This window comes from Gossypium hirsutum, chromosome A02 (genome assembly GCF_007990345.1).
Source record: "Gossypium hirsutum isolate 1008001.06 chromosome A02, Gossypium_hirsutum_v2.1, whole genome shotgun sequence".
Taxonomy (NCBI): domain Eukaryota; kingdom Viridiplantae; phylum Streptophyta; class Magnoliopsida; order Malvales; family Malvaceae; genus Gossypium; species Gossypium hirsutum.
In genome coordinates, this window is record NC_053425.1 from 11,678,956 (window position 1) to 11,702,357 (window position 23,402).

The window sequence follows — 23,402 nt, forward strand, 5'->3', positions numbered from 1 at the left end:
GGGTGTCGTGTCATGCCACTTAAGGGTGTGGCGCAACACAGGTCGACATCCTGCCTAAGTAATTTAGGGTTATTTTCATTCACGTAATCAATTTTATAAGAAGACCTAGGACATGTAAAAGACCTAATTTGGGCTGCCAAAACTTTTTTAAATTAAAAATTAGGGGTTTGATGTAACTAAGTCATCCTAGACTCCTTCAAAAACCCTAATAGTTTAGAAGTAGATTTAGACTATTTTCTTTTAGGCTTTTCAATACTCTTTTGTTTTTCCTCTTGAAATTAGTTTTGATTCAAGAGTTTATCTATTTAATTCAAGTATTTCAGTTTACTTTCTTTTGTATTCAATTTAATTCTTTATTCCAATCAAGTGATTTGCTACTTCGTTCCTCAGTTGATATTCAATCCATGATTATTCAAATCTCTTTTATTTTCTGAATCAATTGTGTTCTTCACATGATTCATTCAATCGAGATAGAGATTATGAACAACATGAGTGGTTAAATCCCTTAGGGGATATTAACGAGTGGATAGGGATGTGATTAATAGAGGATTTAGGGTTTCCCAAGAGGGGTTAGTTAGTATGAAATACGTGTGCTTAAACCATTAGGATTGACAACCCTAGAAAGTTATCATAGGTTAAGTGAGGTTGGGAGATAAGTCGAATTGAGTAAATCGTAATTTGTCCTAGTTGAAAAAGTGAGGTCGGGAGATAAGCGAGTATCAACCAATCAATTAATTAATTAGAAGAATTAGACTAGATCTATGTTTTTGTTTGATTTTCATATGTTTTTGGTTGTTAATGACCTATGTGCATTGTGTGTATTATGTGTAAGAAATCTTGGATCCATCGGAGCCCTCTAGCAAGTCAAAAGGCAAGGCGAGGCTTGTTTAAGCTTTCGACTAGCAAGCGAAATCGAGATAAGTGAGTGTTCTGGAGTCGCTACTGGTACGGGTGATTCATAGTGTTAATTGAGAGCTTAGAATTATCTTAAACTCCTATCCTAAGTTCCGAGAGTAAGACGAGTTGTGATATATGATGTTAATGTAGCAAGCAATATGTGAAAATGTAATAATGTAAAGGTGATTTACTAATTTTTAATGCACATATGTGAGGTCTGATATAAAATAGCTCAATGAGCACTATTGTGGCACTTGCAATGCAATAAAATGTGTATCTGATAAGCATGTATTGTGTATGAGGTTGTGATGAGAAACTGATAAATGTGAACTGAATGGCACCAAAATATCCGCAATTACACATATTTATTTATTATTGTGATGGAGATTCATTTATCCAATATGTGGTGATTGAGTCCACTTATATGTTTCATAGTCCCAAATTTCCAAATTATAATTATTTGAATTATATGTGAGTTATGTTATGTGTGAATCTATGTAGAAGAATATGTCAAACTTGTGAGATAATGAAAAATGAAAATGTTTTTTTTTTACTTGATGAAAATGAGGTTGCAAATGTGCCTTAGTATGCTCTTGTTTGACTTATGTTATTGTGTATGCTTAGTAGCACTTCTGAACATTCGCTGAGCTTAAAAAAGCTCACACTATTTTCCTAAAACTTGCAAGCTAGTAGCACATCCAAGGAATGAGGAGTGGGCAAGTGTCGTGATCCATCCAAGGCATAACTCTTGAGTAGGTGTTTTTATGGTTTTGAATACTTTGAATAAATGCGATGTGGGTTATTATTTTGGGACTAGACTCATGGGATGTTGATGATGTTTTAGACTTTGATTGTGGATATTTTAATGTTTGAGAATGATATTGATGATATGTGCTATGATTTCTTGATGAATATGTATTAAAGTGGCATGTAAATTGGTTAAAAAGTGTTAATAGGCTTAAAATAGTATTCTGGAAATTTGAGCATGTTTAAAATGACCAAATGGTTCAAAATGGACGTTTAGGATCCTTAGGAAACCTTAGGATACTGATCTGATGTATTGAGTAATGATCTATTGGGGTAAAAGTATGGTTGCTAGCGTAATTGTTACATAGTATGTCAAATTTTGTCATGATATTTTATGGTGTATGTGAGCACGTTCTAATTGATGTTTGAAGGTAATATGAAATGTTTGAAGTGAGAAATAGCCTTAAATGCACAAAATGGTATGTGTAGTATTGTTTAAACTTGAAAATTGCAAGTTTCAAGCTGAAACTGGATCCGAGATCTTGACGTGGGATTGACGTCTTAACTACCTCTATTGAGTCGTCTCAATGAGGGGTCCCTTCCAGGGCTCATTCCGATGCATCGCATTGTCTCAACGTTATGTTTGGCTTGTCCAAGGCATGCTTTCTTAGCTTTGCAATTTGGTCCTTAGATTTTGGTGATGTAATAGGAGTCCCAAACGTTTACAAAATGCTTTGAAAATTCACCTACCAGAGTCCTAGATGTTTAATTTCGTAAATCTACTGATAATTTTGTAATTTGATTATTTTCAATATTTTGTCAATGTTTCGATTTAGTCCCTAAGATATTTATTTTTAAAATTAACTAAGAATTGCTAATCGGGTTAAACTGATTCTTTACAAAATGTTTCTAAAAATATTTTAGAATTAAAATGTACCTTTAAATCGATGTTACATATGTGTTTGCCTAAATTGGACATGAAATGACATTTTTGCCTTTATGCCTCGTTTGAGTAAATGTTGTTAGAAAAAGCATACAAATAGGTTTCAATTGTTTATTTCTGTCTATATATGAGTTGAATGTATGCATGAGACTTTCGCTGTTGATTGAAAAAGAAAACAGATAATTAATTGCATGCGAAAATGTTGTGTGAAGTTTTGGGTCACTTTGGTGACTAATTTGACATTCCAAATTCGGGTCGGACCATCCTAACCGGGTTTGGGGCGCCACTGGCTAACTAGATCATATCTCGCCAACTAGGATGAGTGGCGAGCACACATATCGGGTGACCAGGGTTTATGTGATATGCTTTATATTATGTATAACAAATATATTATTAATTATCTAATTTACCTAATTTTATATTGGTGGTACAAATTTTGTTACAAATTTTCTTTACATAAATCATAAAGACATTATTACGCAATGATAATAACATACTAATAATTAGTAGTGTACAATATGGTAATAATTATTACGCAATCTCAACCAAATATCTACCTTAACTCTTTTTGACAACCATTTCCCGTCATTGTTTTAGGTAAGGTGAAGTCGTCCAAAGAAATTGATGAAATCGAAAGAAAGAAATAAAACATAAAGAATGAATAGAAGCGTTATTTACGATATTGATTAATCTAGAGAAAAAGTGATGAAAATTTCGAGTACAGGTTGTCTATGCAAAAAAAGTTGGAAATAAATCAAAATTTAAATAAATTTATTATTTAGTTATTGAAGTATATTAATAAAGGCAAACTGCCAATAAGAAGTAAGAAAATGGACAAATTTGGCATCATATTGTAGTGGCTTTTACCCAATATTGCATGTGGTGGGGAGAGAAGGTTCGTGAATGAGAGAAAGAATACCCAATGTCTAATCCTTTTACAAACATCATTGCCTTCACTTTGTTTCTAAGAACCTTTTCTATTTCAAACTGATCTTGAAACCTTACCAGTTCTCAAAAATTATAAATAAATAAATGAAAAGAAGCTGTGGTGTCCACCATGTTTTGGTCTCTTTAGTTTTTTTGGTGTTGTTTTGTCATTTTCAGACACCCTCACGAGTTGTCATGCAACTTAGCTCAAGGAAAAAAAGATAAGCAATCTTTGTTTGAAAGTGTTTGGAAAATTACATGTAACTATCAATCCTTTTTTCATATACATACATATAATGAAAGTAACATTTTACAGTGTAGAAATACCAGTAGTAAAGCAAATTAAAGCATGCATGTCCAAAAACAACCATGAGATTGGATATCTATAACTAGAGGGAGATAGAACAGTATTCGAATACTATTCTCATCATGTCAAGCAATGGAATCGGTATTATTCTCTTGTTTCTCAACTTTGTTTCATCCATTTCTGGGTTGAACCATGAAGGTCTCTCTTTGCTTTCATGGCTTTCTACTTTCAATTCTTCTTCAGCTGCTGCTTTCTTCTCTTCATGGAATCCATCCCACTCAAATCCATGCACATGGGATTACATTAAATGTAATCATGGAGGCTTCGTTACTGAAATCACAATCTCCAACATCAATCTTCATACAACCTTTCCCACTCAGATCGTCTCTTTTCAGCATCTTACTGCTCTTGTTCTTTCACGTGGGAACCTCACTGGGGAAATTCCACCTTCAATAGGGAACCTCTCATCATTGGTCACCTTGAACCTTAGTTTTAATGCTTTCTCTGGAAATATTCCAGCTCAGATTGGGATGTTGTCTGATTTGCAGTCATTGTCTCTGAATACAAATTCCTTGCACGGTGGGATTCCAAGGGAAATTGGAAACTGTTCAAAGCTTCAGCTGCTTGAACTGTTTGATAATCATCTTTCTGGGAAGATTCCAACAGAGATAGGGCAGTTGGTGGCACTGGAGATTTTCCGAGCTGGGGGGAACTCAGGTATTGAAGGTGAAATCCCAACGCAGATATCGAATTGCAAACGACTAGCTTTTCTTGGGCTTGCAGACACTGGTATTTCAGGGCAAATTCCAACAAGCTTAGGGGAGCTGAAGAATCTCAAAACTCTTTCAATCTATACAAGCAAACTTAATGGTCACATCCCACCAGAAATAGGTAATTCATCAGCCTTGGAGGAGTTGTTCCTTTATGGAAACCAACTTTCTGGTGAGATTCCTGAAGAAGTGGGTTCATTGAAGAATCTGAAGAGGGTGTTACTGTGGCAAAACCAGCTGAGTGGGAGAATTCCAAACTCACTGGGGAACTGTTCAAGTTTGGTTATTATTGATATCTCATTGAATTATATAAGTGGGGAGGTTCCTTCATCTCTTGCCAATTTAGTTGCATTGGAGGAGCTACTTTTGTCTGGTAACAACCTTTCTGGTGAGATACCACCTTTTATAGGCAACTTTTCAAGCCTAAAGCAACTGGAGTTAGATAACAACAGATTCTCTGGTGAGATTCCAGCCACCATTGGACAAATGAAGGAGCTTTCACAGTTCTTTGCCTGGCAAAATCAGCTTCGTGGAAGCATACCAACTGAGCTAGCCAACTGTGAGAAACTTCAACATTTGGATATATCACACAATTTCCTTACTGGTTCAGTTCCAAGTTCTCTGTTCAATTTGAAGAATTTGACCCAATTGTTGTTGTTATCAAACAGACTTTCTGGTGAAATCCCACAAACTCTGGGAAATTGCACTAGCTTGACCCGTTTAAGGATGGGATCAAATAACTTTAGTGGTCACATTCCATCAGCAATCGGGCTTTTGCATAGTTTGAGCTATCTTGAATTATCAGAAAATCAGTTCACTGGAGAAATTCCTCCTGATATTGGCAACTGCTCTCATTTAGAAATGGTAGATTTGCGTGCAAATAAGCTCCAAGGTACAATTCCAGCGTCTTTTGAATTCCTTGCTGATCTTAACATCCTGGACCTTTCAATGAACAGCATAACAGGCACCATCCCTCACAACTTAGGCAAGCTGACATCGTTAAACAAGATGGTAATCAGTGGAAACTCCATAACAGGTTTCATCCCTAAGTCGCTGGGAAACTGTAAGGATTTACAGTTGTTGGATATAAGCAGAAACAAGATTGCCGGTTGGATCCCGGAAGAGATCGGTCATCTCCAAGGACTCGATATACTCTTGAACTTGAGTTGGAATGCTTTAACTGGACCTATTCCAGAAAGCTTTTCAAATCTCTCAAAACTGGCCAACTTAGACCTTTCTCACAACATGCTAACTGGGAGCCTTATGGTCTTAGGTGGCCTTGACAATCTTGTTTCATTGGATGTCTCATTCAATAACTTTTCAGGTATCCTTCCTGATACTAAGTTATTCCACAATCTCCCCAGCACTGCATTTTCTGGCAATCAAGAGCTCTGCATTAACCAAACCGAGTGCGGATGGAGTGGAAGTCCCCATTCGAAAACATCAACCCGAAATCTTATCATGCGCACTCTTTTCAGTGTAACTGTAACCATTTTAGTAGTCATTGTTGCCGTGTATTTATTTATCAGAGTTCATGGAGCCAAACATGAAGGTGATTTCTTGGACTGGCATTTTACCCCCTTCCAAAAGCTAAACTTCTCTGTGAATGACATATTGACGAGTCTGTCTGATTCAAACATCATTGGAAAGGGTTGTTCTGGTGTGGTTTATCGTGTTGAGACAACCACAAAGCAGGTGGTTGCAGTGAAGAAACTATGGCCAATCAAGAACGGTGAGTTTCCGGAGAGGGATTTGTTTTCTGCAGAAGTTCAGACCCTTGGATCCATAAGGCATAAAAATATAGTGAGGCTACTGGGATGTTGTGACAATGGAAAAACCAGACTACTGTTGTTTGATTACATCAGTAATGGGAGCTTAGCTGGATTGCTACATGAGAAGAACATGTTCTTGGACTGGGATGCAAGATATAAGATCATACTTGGAGCAGCTCAAGGTTTAGCTTATCTTCACCATGACTGTATTCCACCGATAGTTCATCGTGATATCAAATCCAACAACATCTTAGTTGGTCCACAGTTTGAAGCTTTCTTGGCAGACTTTGGTCTGGCAAAGCTGATTGATGTTTCAGAGAGTCCAAGAGCCTCCAACATTATTGCAGGTTCTTATGGATATATTGCTCCAGGTGAGTACAAATATTTCAGTCTGTTAAATTATATGAAATTTTTTCCCAACTTCGGCCTTTCATGTTCTAAACCTGTTTTTTCTTCAACAAGTTCTAAGATTTTTAGATACTTAGAGATATGCTCCCTGTTCCTTCCTATATCTGTTGAATACAGTTACCAGACAGGATCACTTCATTACTTCAACGTAGCAGCTATCTTATCCCTGACACTATTATGACAATTTGCAGAGTATGGATACAACATGAGGATCACAGAGAAAAGTGATGTATACAGCTTTGGTGTAGTTCTCCTTGAAGTTTTAACAGGCATGGAACCAACAGACAAGAGTATTCCAGACGGCGTCCACATTATAACTTGGATCAACACTGACGTTCGTGAAAAGAGGAAAGATTACACAACAATTATTGACCAGATGCTCCTCATAAGATCAAGCACACAAATCCAAGAGATGCTTCAAGTGCTGGGGGTGGCTTTCTTATGTGTCAATCCGTGTCCCGAAGAACGACCCACCATGAAAGATGTAACAGCAATGTTGAAAGAGATCAGGAACGAGAATGATGATTCTGAGAAACCAAATCTTCTTTGTAAAAGAATAACAAACAACCCCAAAGCTACAGTTCAATGTTCTAGTTTCTCTAGATCATCTGAACCTCTCATTAGTTCACCTTCATAGTTTATGTGCTTTAGTTTCAATGGTATTTGCTTCTTAACAGCCATTTGTATTGGTCTGAATCCGGATAATTTGTAGCAAAAGTAAGCCTCAAACTGCTACTTCATTAATCTGATATGAACTCCTTAGTATTGCTTTTTTTATTTCTTTGATGCATATAAACGAATGAAACTGAAGGCCCTGATAAGTCTTAGAAGACAACTATCGCGAGGCAATGCGACGGTTGTCCTGTAGGAACAGAAGAGGAACAATGGAACTTTATAACCGGACTGACTAACTGTTCTCTTCATCATTTTTCCCCCAAAGTAGGAACATTGACAACTGCTAAGATATGCAGGTAACCCAACGGCATAAAGCAAGATATCTGAATGCCATCAAGCTGGTTGCCTATATATTCCAAATGACATGATAATATAATCTACTAGAGCTGAAATTCTTTTAAAAAATTATCACTCATTTACTGTATATTTTACAAGACCAAAATTGTCATCAAGGGGTCGCTTGAACCCTCTAGTAAAGCAAAGATTTTATCAATATCATACGTCACGTAAAGTTACAATAATTTAAAAGTGGTCTTTTAACTTGAAAAAGTTATTGTCGAATTGATTTGATTAAAAAAAATTCTGACTCCAAATAAGGCAAGTTATATTGCCCTTTGAAGTGTTAGCGGAAGTGACCACTTCTCTTGACATATCGATGGTCACTTAAAAAACACACTGTCTTAATAATAGAACCTCAATTAAAGTTAAACAGACCTTCTATATTTAAAGCAAGGTAACCTTTAACCTATCTTAATCTACTAAATTTCATCAAATCAATTGTCCTTATACAAATAATCATAAAATTAACTCATATCTTTATGAATTGCACATCTCAATATATGAGGAAAGTAGACCATATAAGAATATTCCTTGAAAAATAATCAAGATTCTAAAAAAGATGCAAAGAAATCATCAAAATATTTTAGTCAAACATGTCTACAAATAAGGCAAGCTATGTGCCTAGTGCAATAATAGAGGAAGTGGACACTTTCCTTGAAACATAGATAGCCTCTTCAAATACTTCGGTTAACAATCTCCCTCTTTGACATTTTTTTATCAAAAACCATGTAGTCAATTCTTTAAGCAAGAAATGCAACACAAACATTAGGAACAAGTAGTTCCAACTCTCCCTCTTTTTTTGGACAAAAGTTCAAAATAACTTCAGACAAGTACAATTGAAAAAATATCTTAATAAGATGAAATTTTATCAACACAAAAACATAACATGTAGGCAATATCAACAATAAACAAAACAAATAGTAACAATAAACATGAATAAGAAAAACTCTCTTAGTAATACCATCAACGCACTTCCCTTTATTTGTAACATCAACACACTCTCTTAATAAGATGTTTTAGCAGGGTGCAATATATGCTAACTCATCAACAATTTTGTATTTGAGAGATGTAACTCGTGGAACAACAAGTGTGTATATTATGTTCCTAACTAAGTTGGTGTTACGAGTCAATTAAGTATCAACTCAATTAGATAATGACTAAAATAACATTGTTTGACAAATTGAATTGCATAATCTTGAAGGTGTTTTTTTGTATGTTTTTATCTTTTATGTAAAAAGACAAATACATACACATAATGGGATTTAAACTTGTGACACTATGACTTTTAACATTTATACTTTACCATTTTAATTAAAATCTCTTTATATATATATATTTATAAATATATTTATTGTATAAGTCTATCTTTCTCCAATTTATTATTAGTAGTAGTATTCCTATCACATACATATGTGTGTGGACAAGGACGAAGCTTAAATTATATATTTTTATGATAGTAAAAATGTAATTTAACTATTTTAATAACCTACATTTTTATAATTTTTAAAAGATTAAATTAAATTTTTATCATATTAGAAGGGCAAAGTATAATTTTATTATTACTAATTTAAAATTTTATAAATTATAAAGAGTTTAAATAAAAAAATAAATTCATTTTAAGGGGTTAAGGCCCTACCAACCCCTTAACTTTGCCATTGCGTGTGGACATGATATATTTGAAATATATGTGTACATTTGAATATAACATATAATAAATAATAAAAATGTAAGATTTAAAATTAATTAATAATAACATTAAAAATATATATATACATATATGATGTTAAAAATAAAATAAAATACCCTCAAATAACCATACATTAGGAATACAATTATTTATAACGAGTTATCATATACAAAATTTGATTTGACTTTTAAAAGAAAACTGAAGTTAACTTCAAACATGGGCTTGTATCGTAAGTATTTTCTTTTCCCATCGATAAGCAAGCAACCTTTAGAAACAAATGGAACTTCCTTCGTTGGGCTTCAAATGGGCAAAACCCAAGAATTCAGTCCCTGTTGTTAGTCTTCTTCCCTAAGCCATCATCTCTGATTTTTTTTTTTAATAAACAAACTCTCTGAAATCTTGGATCTGAATTTCTATCCTGCCAGGCTTTCGGTGATTTTACCCTTTCTTCCTCTGCTTTGATCTTGTTTTTCATGTAAATCAAAACCCCATTTTGTTTATCTGCCTTAAAATTCATTTCTATTTTCCTAAGCTGCAAACGAGAAGTTCAACTCAATGATCAAGATCTTTCCTTTTCCACTAGTTTATGTTTTGGATTTGTTGAATTGAATCTCCAAATTCTTGATCTTTAGTCGATATCTGTTGAATTGCCTGTCTGGGTATGCTTTGTTTAAATCGCGAAGCTTTTCAGCGGGATTTCTGTTATCATGAATAACTATCCATTTGGGTCAAATAGCCCTAAGTCCTTCAATGCCTATCCAAGGGGTGACTTTGATATTGAATCAGGTAATATCAAAAGAACCAGAAGGTCTAAAGTTTCATCGTTTTACCCTGTTAGAATGATCAAATCCTTGGCTAACAGGCTTCACTACTATTACAAGTTACATCCGCTCCTTGTTTTCTTTGTTTCCTTGGCATTTGGGGTCACAATCCTCATAGGTTTATCTCTATATGAGCACCACTATAGGATGCTGAGAAATTATAGGAAACTTGATGAGGGGTTCAGTAATTACTATCCCTATGCCAAGCTTAAGAATCTTGTAATGGTTGCTGGGCATTCAGTTTATACAAGCAGTAGTTGTGAGAAAGTCGACAAGGAGGATTCTTGGTTTTTGGAGCCGTATCAGAAGAATCCAGGCCAAGCTGCTACCTTTTTGACTCATATAAAGGAAGGAGTCGAAAGCACCGCACAAGATGATGCGGCTTTGCTTCTGTTTAGTGGTGGAGAGACTCGGAAGGCTGCCGGTCCTCGAAGTGAGGCGCAGAGTTATTGGACAGTTGCTGACTCGAAAGGATGGTTTGGTATGTTCACTTTATTCAGTCCTCCATGCTGTCCTTACATTCCTTATTTATACTTGAATGTTCCCATTGATTTGAAGAATGAAATTTAAACATGAACAATTTATAATGATTGCATTGCACTGATTGTTTGCCTAGTTTCTACGAATATATTCCTGGTTCATACACAACATCAAATTTATCAATTTCTAGCTTTAGTTCCAGTTAGTTTGACCTTTAAATCCAAATATGCAACCATTGTAGCGCACTAGTGAGAACTTATTTTGAGTTTGCTTTTAATTATCCAAGTGTCATTGTTGTTATATTCGATTGTTTTTCAGGGAAGGAAGGAAGTGTGAAGTGGAGGGCATTAACAGAGGAGCATGCAAGAGATAGCTTCGAAAATCTTCTCTTCAGCGTTTGTCGGTTTCGAGAGCTTACTGGGGCATATCCACAAAACATAACCGTAAGCAAATCCTACTCGAACCATTCTGCATTTCGTTAATCTTTCTTACTTTTACTTCTCTCCCCCCACTCATCTTCCCTCATATCAGCATGTTTTGATAAGGTGAAAGATTAAACAGTCGAGTTCTTCTTTGATGCCACCATGGATTCCCAAACTAAATATATTATTTGTGTTTTCTTATCCGGAGGTTTTTTGTGATATGTACTTGCTACTTTCAAGTTTCAGAAAGAAAATTAATCCTAATCCTATTGCATTTGAATCAGGTTGTAAGTTATGATTTCAAGGAAGAGAGATTTGCAAACTTGCATCGCTCTGCAATCGACTTTCCCGAGTCACAATTTTTTTACAGAGGCACCCCAGCTTCGTTGACTGCAAAAGAAGCTGCTTTGAAAGGTGAGGCATTGGTGAGGACTCAGTTTCAGCATGATCCATTTGGATGCATCGGATTGCTTAAGAAGAAAAAAGTAGGCCGTGATCCTTTCCATCGGTCGATCCCGTATCCCAATGGATGCCCCGAAATTGAAGGTCTGTTTAGATACTGCGGGACTGCTCCTTATCAAGGTTCACTCCCATGGGCATATCAAAATTAACCATACCAAAAGACACTTGACCACATAATTTTGTTATATAAATTTTCAATAACCAAGTTAATAATAGAGAAAGAAAATGAATTTAGACCTAGTATTACTTATATCATTGTTGTGTTTGTGTTATTTTTTATATTATAGTCATGTTTGAAGTGTTATGCGTTTATATAAATTTCGGCATATTAATATTTCTTCTTATAACAGTTTTAGTAGTAATTATTTTACAGGCTTTTTCCACTTTGTTCATGGTTCTTTTATAATAATTTAATGACATTTCAATAGTTTTTTTTTCATGTTATTGACACATAACTTTGATAATTTTTTATTCCGAACTTTGAATTCTAAATCTTGAATCTCGATTCTTGAACTTTGAACTCTGAATGTGAAATGGAACCCAGAACTCGAATTTGAATCTTGAACTCCAAACCTTTAACTTGAACCTCAAACTTGAACCCTAAACATTGAACTCAAATCCCGAACCTTAAACGTCGAACCTTGAGTCTCGAATCTCGAATCTCGAATCTCAAACCTCAACGTTGCTCAACTCTGAATTGTGAATCTTGAACCCCAAACATTCAACTTGGGTTTGAGGTTTGATGTTTGAGGTTTAGAATTTTAGGTTTATGGGTTAAGATTTGAGTTTAGAGTTTAAGGTTTAGAATTAGGGTTCAAGATTTTGGATCCGAGGCTTGGAATTCGAGGTTCTAGGTTCAAAATTCAGGGTAAAAAAATTATCAAAATTATGTGTCAATAGTATGAAAAAAATTATTGAAATGTTATTAAATAATTGAAAAGAGACCATAGATAATATGATGGGAAGGGTACATAAAATAGTCTACTGTTTTATTTTTATTAAGTTATAATTAATTAAATCAACAAATTTAATTAGAAGCAATTTATAATAGTTATATATATGTGGACCTTCCTCCTATTTCAAACGTCTTTTCCATTTTACAAAAATGTTTTAATTTCAATTCTTTTATTATATTTAAATTTGAAATTTAATTTTATCTTATATTTTTATAATTAGCTAATTTAATTAAATTTTCGATTAAAATATTACATAGTTATATATAATTCGAATACGTCTTCTTCTTTTTTCCATTATAAGACAATGATTAAATTTCAATTTCGGTTCCTATACCATACTAAAAACTGGATTAAACCTATATACTTAATTTTTTTACATGATTTAGTTCTACTTCTATAATGTCATTAATTAGTCTAGATAGTTAATATTATTAACTACTTCAATTATAATGCTAAATTTTTAACAACACTGTTCCAACAAAAATTTATTTTATCGTAATGAGCTTGAATGTGTGTTTTTAAGAAAAAAAATTTTACATAAGTATTTTAAATATAATTTTTTTATTACAACACTACTAATTGATTTTTTTTTTTTTAAATTTCAAATTTCAAGCCATTGAATTTAACTGAAGAATTTCAACAATGATAACAACTAAACTTAAATTTTTAATTTTTAAAAGTAAAGGAATTACATTTCTAAAAAATAAAATAAAAAATTAAATTTCAAATGTATGAAATATATAAAAACTTAGATAATATTTTAACTTTTAAATTTTTACTTCCTAATTTAATACAAACAAATAATGTAAGCGAAGCTGAAGCATGGGAACCATACTAGACTGAATAACCCTAGCATTAATCTTTGTCCCATTGCATGTTGCATTAACTTGTGTAACAACCTTTCAGCATACGAAACCTTAAAAGAAAAGATGATAATAGAAAGCTTTTGTTCCATGTCTAGGGAACTTCCTTATTTAACAACATACAAATTTGGACAAGGAAGAAGTAGGAATCAGCAAGTGGCGATTCATTTTAAGCGACAAAGAGGTAACCCCAACTAGTATTTATTTTACATAAAACGAAATTTGGGAATAATTCTAGCCCGTGTTCCTCAGAATTGGACAACTTGAAGCTGCCTCCATAGCAGAGCTCTCAATGGCAGCACCTTTCAGGAGACCACCAAGCAATTCTCCCCGCTCATAGAAGAACTCCACTCTCCCAATTTTCATATCTTCATCCACCTATTTCACAAAACATATAAGCAAATCGTCGTGTTATCTTTTATCGATGTAATTAAATTACCTGGTAGATGGCTACTCCGTAAAACTCCACCAAATCTCCAGTAGGTGCGTGACCTTTAAAAGGACCTTCATTGTAACCCCAGTGTCTAAACTTGAGGACAATCTCAGGAGGTCCGGTATAAACCTTAAGAACCTCAAAGGCAAAGCCTCTTGGAAACGCTGTTACGAATGCCTTATGAGATGATTCATCTGTTTCTTTTTCAGGATCGTAACATCTCAGCTCTTGAGGAAGGGACGTTTGTAATTGTGGGTTGTATCCTCCTCCCAGCTTCTTTATTTCCATCATCGTCAAACCTTTCCGACCTGAAAAACCATCATTAATGTTTTTAATTCACAACAGCAATTGTGAAAATCAATGTTTCAGCTTCTGGTTTCTCTTTTTTTTTTTCCTTTTTAATACCATTTAAGCTAAATGTGTATTTGTTTACGTCAATTGTTTTGAAATCTTCGAGGGATGCCTTGTGGAAAATCTCCATTTCCCATGATTTTACAAGGTTCTGAACTTTCTCTTCCAATGATCCAGGAGGCCATACCTTCCATTAACAGATTGAAAGTTCATTAAAATTTACTCCAACATGAATATAGGATAAAACAAGCAAAGTATAGAGAGAGAGGGAAAACCTTAGTTCTTTCGTCTTCGAAGAGCTTGTTCACAATATCATAATTTGGAGGTCCTCCATATCTCCAATTGGTGTTGAGCTCACCTTCTCCATGCAAATAAGAACGATATTTGTCTCCTTCCATGCCTGACATTGCTTGCTTGGTGGGGAAGGGAGGGGGGGGGGAGAATATAAAGGTGGACAAGTCACCTAACTTGCATTTACAATAAATCTTCTCAATGATTGGTTTATAGTTAATTAGTAACTAAAAAGCATCAAGCCGCCGTTCAATCCATGTGCAATTCACAATATGATAATAATCTTGTGTCTAGTTGATTAGTCGTCTTCAAACGTATTGATCAATGTTATTGGTCAGAATACGTTATCAGTTGTTGTATTTGATTCAGAATGCGCCTTTTTGTTGTTGAGGTAACTTCCCATTTTTCCCCAAAAAAAAGGTTTGAAGTGTTTGAACTTTCAACGTAGATAGTTCCAAGTGGTACCGTACCAATTATTATTGGGATTTCAGCTAGCAATACAAACACTTCCTTCCCTCGACAACGAAAAAAATATCTACCATAGGTGGAAGTTTGGCCGATTTCTTAGTAAATAACACTTCAAAAAAAAATTTCAAAAAGAGTAGAAACTATCCGATCATAATACATACACTTTTAAAATTGAAATGTGAGTAATTCATAAATTGTTCAGAGCATCTTATACATTACTTTGGATTAATTAATGGTCTAAAAAGTGAAATAATGTGGAATGATATATAGGGTAAAGTCAGAAAATTTTTTAAGGGTTAAAACTAAATTATATATTTTTATAATAATAATATAATTTTATTATTTTAATAGATTATGTTTTTATAATTTTTACAAAATTAAATTAAATTTTATCATTTTTAAAGATTAAAGTGTAATTTAATTATTATTAATTTAAAATTTTATAATTTATAAAAAAAATGAAAATTTTGGTATTTTAAAAGATGTCGCCAACTCCTGCACTCCCCACCGACGATATAAACAATATATTAATGTTATTATTATATTAGGGAGTGATTTAGAAAAGAAATGGTTAGCTCATGGCTGCTATCATAGGCAACTGAATTTGGAGAAATTGATGCTTCCGTGGTCGGTGAATTGATTAAAACATATTTTAATTTACCGAATAATAGATTCAATATATAATGACAAGTAATCGACATAACTGTCCATTATTTAGAATAAAAATAATATTTAATCTCTAAATTTAAAATTTTTTCTCTAATTTAATTCTTATATACCTTTAAGAAAGGTGAGATTGTATGAAATTGTAATTTCACGTCATCTCTATCACTTTTCAATAGAAGAATGACAAATTAATTTTTTTCCTCATTAATTTTTAACATTTTTAGTTAGATTTAAATTTTTATGAGAAAAAAGTTAAAAACAGGAGGAAAAATCTAATCTATCATTCTCCTATTGAGAAGGGATATGAATGACGTGTAATAACAATTTGATACAATACTTTTTCTATTTTTAAATTACTTATACACTTACCCTGTAAAATGGTTCACTTCTTTTATACAACACCAATTAAAAACATGAAAACATGATATTTTAAAACTATTTTATATAAATTTTAATATATATATATAATTTTAAAACTATAAAAATTCAAATTATATATATAATATAATAAGGTGCATACATAAATTATATTTACGACGCTCTTTTAATTTTTTTCATTTAATTTCTATTTTTTAAAAACACAAGAAACAACATTTTCTAAAAAGAATAAAAATAAAAACTATTACAAGTTTTAGAAAAAAAAATATTTGGTAATTATTTTTATTTAAATAATTTTTTATTTTTAACAGTTTTAAACGTTTTTTACAACCTTTAAAACACCGACTTTTTTTTATGAAAAAAGGTCCAATATTTATTTGGGAACATAGTTTAAGTAATAATTTTAAATTAAGTAAATATAGATTAACAAATTTTGATTTAGAAATTTTTATGTTTAGCACCTTAAAATCATTTATTAAAAAGTAAAAAAATGTTTAGAAAATAATGGATCATTTGTAAAATTTTGGGAGTGACATTTCTTTATATGTAACCAAACAATTGTTTAAAAAATAAATATAAAAATGGTTTGTGACATGTTTTTAGGTGGAATTTTTTTTGTTTCAATATTGAATTTATGGTCTCAAATTCCTGATTTAGGTGCTATGCATAAAAGAATAAAAGTAAAGCAAAAAAATTACAAAAAAAAAAGTAAATTGTATTAGCATTAAATGCACTTCCAAGCAAACAAAGTCAAATTGTTGTAGATAGTTATCATTAATTATTTTTAAAATTATTTATTTTAATTTCATGATATTTTTAAATTTTTTGAATTTTATTTTTTAAATAAAATTAATTAAATATTGGGATTACACTACAGTTCTTGCGGTAATTTTATATTATATTTTTCCTCTTTCTAATTTTTTTTATTTTTATATAATTAATCATCAGGTGTATTATTTAAAACTATCCATTATATCAAAGTGTGAAATGACAATAATAGAGAGAAAAAGCGAAGATGAGTGTTTGATATCAATGAGTGATATGTTGTGGGATGTAATGATGAATAATATGGCATATGAGGTAGCATGTATATATTTATGCACCGGTAGATCATCATCGGCAACTGCAAAGGGTGACGCATTTGAGAATTTTATAAGCAGTGTTAGAATGCTTCTATTTTATTAAATTAGTCTTGATTAAACATGTCATCAATAATGTCAGCGTTGTTGTTAATTATAATTTTAATCTTATAAATTTCATCTCTTTCTTTTTCTTTTCTTTTTCTATATCCAAATATTTCTTCTTATAAATACTACATTGCAATAACTTTAAGTTATACAAACTTTTTTTTTTCGTTTTTGTAACACATTTGAGACTAAATTTTCCACCATAATTTTTTATTTCGTAAAAATTTAACAATAACTCACTAAAGTTTACTACAACCATGTTAGATTTAAGTAAATTTTAGTACAACCATGTTAGATTTCAAAATAAATAAATAAAACATAAATTATTTCGCTGTACAATTTTATCTGTTTATAAAAAATGACGACCCTTATCATTATATTTTATGGGTTTAAGAAAATATAAATTTTTAATTAGACATGGTAACTTAAGACTACAATTTTATGGGTCTATTAAAAAATCAATGTTATTTTTATTGTCTAGTGTATAAAATAACATTTAATAAATTTGAGCCTAAATTTTACTGCACTTGAACTTTGGTAACTTAATACAGTTTTATGAGGCTTTTTTATTTTGATAATACTAAAAAATTAGTTAAATATCAAAATGGTATTCTTATAAATTATTTATCAAAATGGGGTGAAATGAACAGTATTGAAGGGTGGTACTTGAAGGGATGACGTCACCACCCATTTTTTCCCCACCAACAACCTCTCATCATTAGGCCATATTTGAATTAAAAAAATATATTTTAATGGCGGAGGGTACGCATATGGTGGCACCAGTATACAGGTTGAAAAATATTCAAGCACAATACAAGCCATATACGGGCTGAAAAAAATAATTTTAAGGGGAGGAGAGCTTTTGTCAGGCAGCACCTAAGGGAGGAGGGCTTTTGTCATACGGCACCTAGGAGAGGAGAGCCGTTGTCAAGCGGCACCACTGCTAGCAATCTAATCGCTTGCAGCGAATATGAATGCACGATCACGGGGTGTTTCTACTTCTCACCCTCGAAACAGTTGTCCATTTCCCCATGTTCATTTTCCCTTAAAGCATATATATAAGCTCCCATCATATGGTCCCCTTTGGAAAAAAAAAAAGAATTTGGTAGTTTGGTTTTGTAGATTTTGTGTTAGGAAAGAAAGGAAATTGTTGTGTTTTTTTTAATATTATTTACTTGTTTGTTATTTACTTAACTAGTATAAAGAAAATTATTATATAGTGAAATGGTACAAAAAAAATATGTGATTGTTTCTAATTTTAATTTTTCATTATTATATATTTGTTTGTTTTTTACTTGGTTAATATTAAAAATTCTTATCTAATTTTCAAGGCTTTTTATGTAATTATAATTTATTTGAGATTTTTAACATTAGATTTTTATTTTTATGTTGAAAATTTATGGGTCTAATGTTATTTGAATGATTTAGAGATTGCATGTTGAATTTTTTTGTATATATAATAAAATAATAATTTTATTTTTGTAATGGTAATGTTATTTTTTTGCGTGAATAAAACAATTTAGTATTTTTTGGTATGTGTAGGAATTAAAAAAAGTTTAAAAGTGATATCATTGTGATTTGCATGCTTTTGTATATATTATTGTGATATTTTTTTATTGTGATTTTCATGCTTTTATATTATATTTATGTGTTTTGTTAATGAGTGAAAATGTTTAAACTTTAATTTTTTATGTTAAAAGGTAATTTCGTTATTTGTATATTGCTTATTTGGTCAGGTGATGATTTTTTTTTTTGAAACTGCAGATATCCAAATGGGTTCTTTTATTAGAGAAAAAAATCACACAACAAATATGATTAATGTGTTGATAATAAAATTGTTATTTGTCATTCATGAGTCCTCTTCTAAAGTTACACGTCATTTTTTATTTAATTGGGATATATTAATTAATGCGATAATTTAATATGGTCAAGGTCAGTATCACGTATTGAGGGCCCGTGCCAATAGTCCAGGTTATCGGTTGGATGAGCGTCTTATGCCATACTTGGAGGCATCCAAATTCGAATCAACGACATTGATCTGCATGCTCGATTTGAGGTGCTACTTGATATTAGCTTTGGTCAAGCGGTGGCACCCGAAGACCTACTGTAACAGCCTGATTTTTTAGTGGTGTCGAAAATAGTGGTTTCGAGGCTACCAAATCCAGCGAGTAAGCTCATAAATATTATGATTTTTAAAAGGTCTTTGAATTGGTAATTTGTGTTTTATAATAGTTTATTAGGTCAAGTGGTTTTAGAAAGCGAGGTATCGACACCTCGGCCGTATAAATATTTACGGAGTGTCATTAAGGTAGTATTAAAGTTTCGTTAAAAAATTTTAACGTTTTGATAGTTAATTAATTAAAAAGAACTTAATTTACTATTTAAGTTATTAAATGGCTTAATTAATAAAAGAGGAAGAACTTAAGTAATAAATAAACCTAAATTAAAAGATGAGGCGGCATATAAAGAGAAAATAATAAAATAAAATGATTCAATGGCAAAATGGTAATTTTAATGAAATTAAAATAAAACAAATTGAATTTAAAGGTTTTCTAGGCATTTCTTCTTCAAATTCGGCCTAAACAGCCATAAGAGAAAGAGTTTAAGCTGGCTCTTTATATTTTTGCTTCATATCAAGATCCTGTAGATGCTCGTGAAAAAGAAAAAATAGTAGAATAGCCCTTAAACTTCTACAATTACTACAATTCAATCCAAGTAAATTCGTACGGTTAAAATTTGATATTTTGTATAAGTTAATTAATGGTATTATGCATTTATTCTATTGTTAGAAATGAATTATTGCTTGAATTGTAATATTGAATTGGATATTTGGTTTGAATTGAACGCGGGATTTGAGTACATTCATAATTTAGTGTACGATGGTATTGGAAGAAGATATCAGCATTTTACCCAAGTAAACTGAGGTTCAGTATTTGTTGCGAACTTTCCTGTTTTACTTTCTGTTTGGCGTAATTGGGTAGATTAGCTCTTACGAGCTTCTGTTAAGCTCTTACGAGCTTCTGTTCAACTTCGAGCTTCTGTTGGCATATTCAAATGGATCATCTCTTACGAGCTTCTGTTGACGATGTACTCTTATTCGTAAGTCATTCCTCAAATAGAAAAATTTCGTAAAGTGATTTATTAAATGAATTTGAAAGACATATTATTTATTTTTATATTGATTTAAATACGGATGTATTTATCAATTGAAGTTGTAAATGACAAGGAATTGACATGAATGATTTTATTTATTTGACTTGTTATAGTAGGTTCGATAAGATTTTTTATTTAACCTGTTGAACTTACTAAGCTTTATTAAGCTTATTTGTATTGTTTAATGTCTTTGTAGATTTTCAGAAAGTTGGACGATCAAATCAGCATTCAAGTCACACTATCCAGCTTATCTCGGTAGTTTTTTAAACATTAAATACAGTTTATATGGCATGTATAGGCTTTCGTACGATCTTATTCAAAGTTTAGCTTATGTAAATATTATAATTAATATTTTTATTATATAATTAACTTACATATTGGATTGAAATTAAAGTATAATTGTAATGTTAGTATAAGTGATATATGTTTGTATGTATTTGAATTGTAGTGAACTTTGGTAACTTGGTTAGGTAAATTGATGCGTAATATTCGTAACAGGTTTTAAAGATTTATAAAACGTTCTTAAGACTAACTTATTATCACAATTAAGGCAAGTGTACCTATCGAATAGTAGTATAGTTTAGCAAGACCGGATTGTTGAACCCAAAGGAACTACGAGTACTAGTATTTACTTCCTTTTTATTATCTAGCCTAAGAATAATGGGGTTTGTTTTAACTAACTAATTAACTAAACTAAGAATTCACAGAAAAATAGAATTGGGGAATTACTTTTGGAAAAATGATTGATTTAAGACAATACCTAAAGAAAAATCCACCTAGACTTCACTTGTTATTTGACTTTGAATCGGACGATTTATTCATTTGACTTGATCCGTAGAAATCCCTAAGTTATATTATTATCTCTCTCGAGACTAACAACGTCTAACCCTAGGTTGAATAATTGAAATATCTTTCTAATTAACTTCCTAGGGTTGCATTAACTCGATCTATGGATCCCCTTATTAGGTTTCACCCTAATCTGGCAAAATCTTGTCACCCTATCTCTAGGCGCGCAATCAACTCCGCTTAATTATGACAAATGTACTCTTAGACAAGGTCTATTCCTTCTCTGAATAAGAGCTTAACTTGAATCAAGATCCTGGAATATCAAAACAAGAATTAAGAACACATAATTAAGAACAAGTCAAATATTTATCCTACGATTCAGATAATAATAACAAGATCTGTCTTAGGTTTCATTCCCCTGAGGTATTTAGGGGTTTTAGTTCATAACTAAAAAGGTAAACATCTCAGAAGAATAATGAATACAAAACATAAAGAAAAACCCAAAACTCCTGAAGGGAAATTGATGGGAGATCTTCAGTCTTGATGATGAATCTGGCTTCTGAGATGGATCAATCGGCTTTCTTTGAGCAGTTCCTTTCTTCCTCCTCTGTGTGTCATCTTTCCTCCTCCTCTCGGGTGTATTTATAGGCTTTAGAATGCCTAAGAACCCTCAAAATTGGCCTTTTCCAAATTGGACTCAATTTGGGCTCGACAGGGACACACCTGTGTGCGATTGCTTAAGGCCGTGGTCAAGCCTGTTAAATAGGCACAGGCGTGTGGTCCACCCGTGTGAGTCATGCTTCGATTCTGCCAAATTGACACGGCCATTCGGTATACCCGTATGAGGAGGTCCAAGCCATGTTGATTTCGTACGTTGGTCTATTTTCTCTATTTTTGGCCCGTTTCTCGTTCCTTTCAATCTCCTATGCTCACCTAAGTATAAAACATGAAATTAAGGCATTAGGAGCATCGAATTCACCAAATCTAAGGAAAAATCATCCATAAAGTGTGCTAAGCATGGTATAGAAATATGTATAAATTACGGTTTATCAAATACCCCCACACTTAAGCATTTGCTTGTCCTCAAGCAAAATCCTCAACTCATAATCAAAATAAATTCTTCTCAACTTATAATTTCTATCGATAATATCTCAAACTAATCCATAGGTAATCATACATTGAAAATTCAACTGAAAGAATATTAGTGCTTCAAACATTCCAAGTTGGGTATTTAATCATGAAAAACTTAGGCATCTCCCCTTATCTAGATGGTTACCCTCGATTCAAAATCTTACTGAGTTTAACATCCTCACTAAGGATTCACTCAAATCACTCGAAGTGTTTAAGGACAATGAAATTAGCACTCATCAGTCAATATGAAAAGTTATTACCATAGGCTTGCATGAAAATCAAATCTCCCCCACTATAAATTGAGATGATACATCAATCAAAAGGTCCTTAGAGGGTTGTAACGAGGCTTGGTTCGGGGGTGTGGTCACAAGCTGAAAGAAAATGTTAGAATCGAGATTGAATTGAAAAATTATTTAACTAGAAAAAGATTTAATCATCACTTGAGTACAAAATAGCTTCTTCTCAGAATATGGAATTTAAATACTTAAGCTCAAAAACAAAAGATTACTACTAATATGTATACATTTTTTTTAATAACAACTCAAATAACATAAACTAACTATTAAGAATCAGACATAGCTGAGCAACTATTTCAATTCAAATCTTGACAAAAATAGGGATCAAATTAATTTAGGGGATTTCAACAATAATGAGTTATGGGTTAATATTAAGGATAAATCAAGAATGAGTTGTTAGGCTCAAGGGGATTCACTAAGGGTTAATTGTGAAGGTAGGTTTTTCATGGCATGAGTGGGTTAATCCTAAGTGCCTTTATCATCTTAATATATCAAATCAAATGGTGTGATCTTGACATGCATAATCAAGCAAGTTCTAGAATAACAATTCAATACTGACGCATTCATAATGAAAGCGAGTATGAAAGAAATAATAGATGCTCTAAAGGCTCAAGATCTCACAAAAATTATGGCTTTTTGATGTTTAAACTTGTGAATTTCAACTCAAGGTAATACCTAAACTTGGGGAAACAACCTAAAAGTTTTTAATTCTTCAAAAATCAACTTATCATGTTTGATTCCCTAATATATTAAAGTTTAAACAATCAATGCATAAATGCCTATGTT

At 32.2% G+C, this 23,402-nt stretch overlaps 3 protein-coding genes across 3 annotated transcripts; 2 read left to right on the forward strand and 1 right to left on the reverse strand.

The window, feature by feature from the left end:
• The first annotated feature begins 3,830 nt into the window (after positions 1–3,830).
• Positions 3,831–7,548, forward strand: LOC107951523 (LRR receptor-like serine/threonine-protein kinase RGI2). The gene is made up of 2 exons (XM_016886589.2): positions 3,831–6,734; positions 6,963–7,548. The coding sequence occupies exons 1-2, from the start codon at positions 3,944–3,946 to the stop codon at positions 7,406–7,408; spliced, it is 3,237 nt and encodes a 1,078-aa protein (XP_016742078.1). The 5' UTR covers positions 3,831–3,943; the 3' UTR covers positions 7,409–7,548.
• Positions 7,549–9,695: 2,147 nt separating this feature from the next.
• Positions 9,696–11,907, forward strand: LOC107951522 (uncharacterized protein C57A10.07). Its single transcript, XM_016886588.2, has 3 exons — positions 9,696–10,774; positions 11,092–11,216; positions 11,480–11,907. Exons 1-3 carry the CDS (start codon positions 10,180–10,182, stop codon positions 11,804–11,806), a joined length of 1,047 nt encoding a protein of 348 aa, XP_016742077.2. The 5' UTR covers positions 9,696–10,179; the 3' UTR covers positions 11,807–11,907.
• Positions 11,908–13,546: 1,639 nt separating this feature from the next.
• On the reverse strand, positions 13,547–14,899 carry LOC107952582 (pathogen-related protein). The gene is made up of 4 exons (XM_041091029.1): positions 14,536–14,899; positions 14,315–14,447; positions 13,916–14,217; positions 13,547–13,854 (listed from the first exon to the last, which is right to left on the reverse strand). Exons 1-4 carry the CDS (start codon positions 14,665–14,667, stop codon positions 13,711–13,713), a joined length of 711 nt encoding a protein of 236 aa, XP_040946963.1. The 5' UTR covers positions 14,668–14,899; the 3' UTR covers positions 13,547–13,710.
• Positions 14,900–23,402: the final 8,503 nt, after the last annotated feature.

Coding starts and splice junctions, on each gene's coding strand:
- LOC107951523 (XM_016886589.2), top strand. CDS start 3,944: ATGTCAAGCAATGGAATCGGTATTATTCTCTTGTTTCTCAACTTTGTT. Junction 6,735..6,962: donor TTATGGATATATTGCTCCAG/GTGAGTACAAAT, acceptor GACAATTTGCAG/AGTATGGATACAACATGAGG.
- LOC107951522 (XM_016886588.2), top strand. CDS start 10,180: ATGAATAACTATCCATTTGGGTCAAATAGCCCTAAGTCCTTCAATGCC. Junction 10,775..11,091: donor TGACTCGAAAGGATGGTTTG/GTATGTTCACTT, acceptor ATTGTTTTTCAG/GGAAGGAAGGAAGTGTGAAG. Junction 11,217..11,479: donor CATATCCACAAAACATAACC/GTAAGCAAATCC, acceptor CATTTGAATCAG/GTTGTAAGTTATGATTTCAA.
- LOC107952582 (XM_041091029.1), bottom strand. CDS start 14,667: ATGTCAGGCATGGAAGGAGACAAATATCGTTCTTATTTGCATGGAGAA. Junction 14,218..14,314: donor ATACACATTTAGCTTAAATG/GTATTAAAAAGG, acceptor ATGGTTTTTCAG/GTCGGAAAGGTTTGACGATG. Junction 13,855..13,915: donor ACGGAGTAGCCATCTACCAG/GTAATTTAATTA, acceptor TTTGTGAAATAG/GTGGATGAAGATATGAAAAT.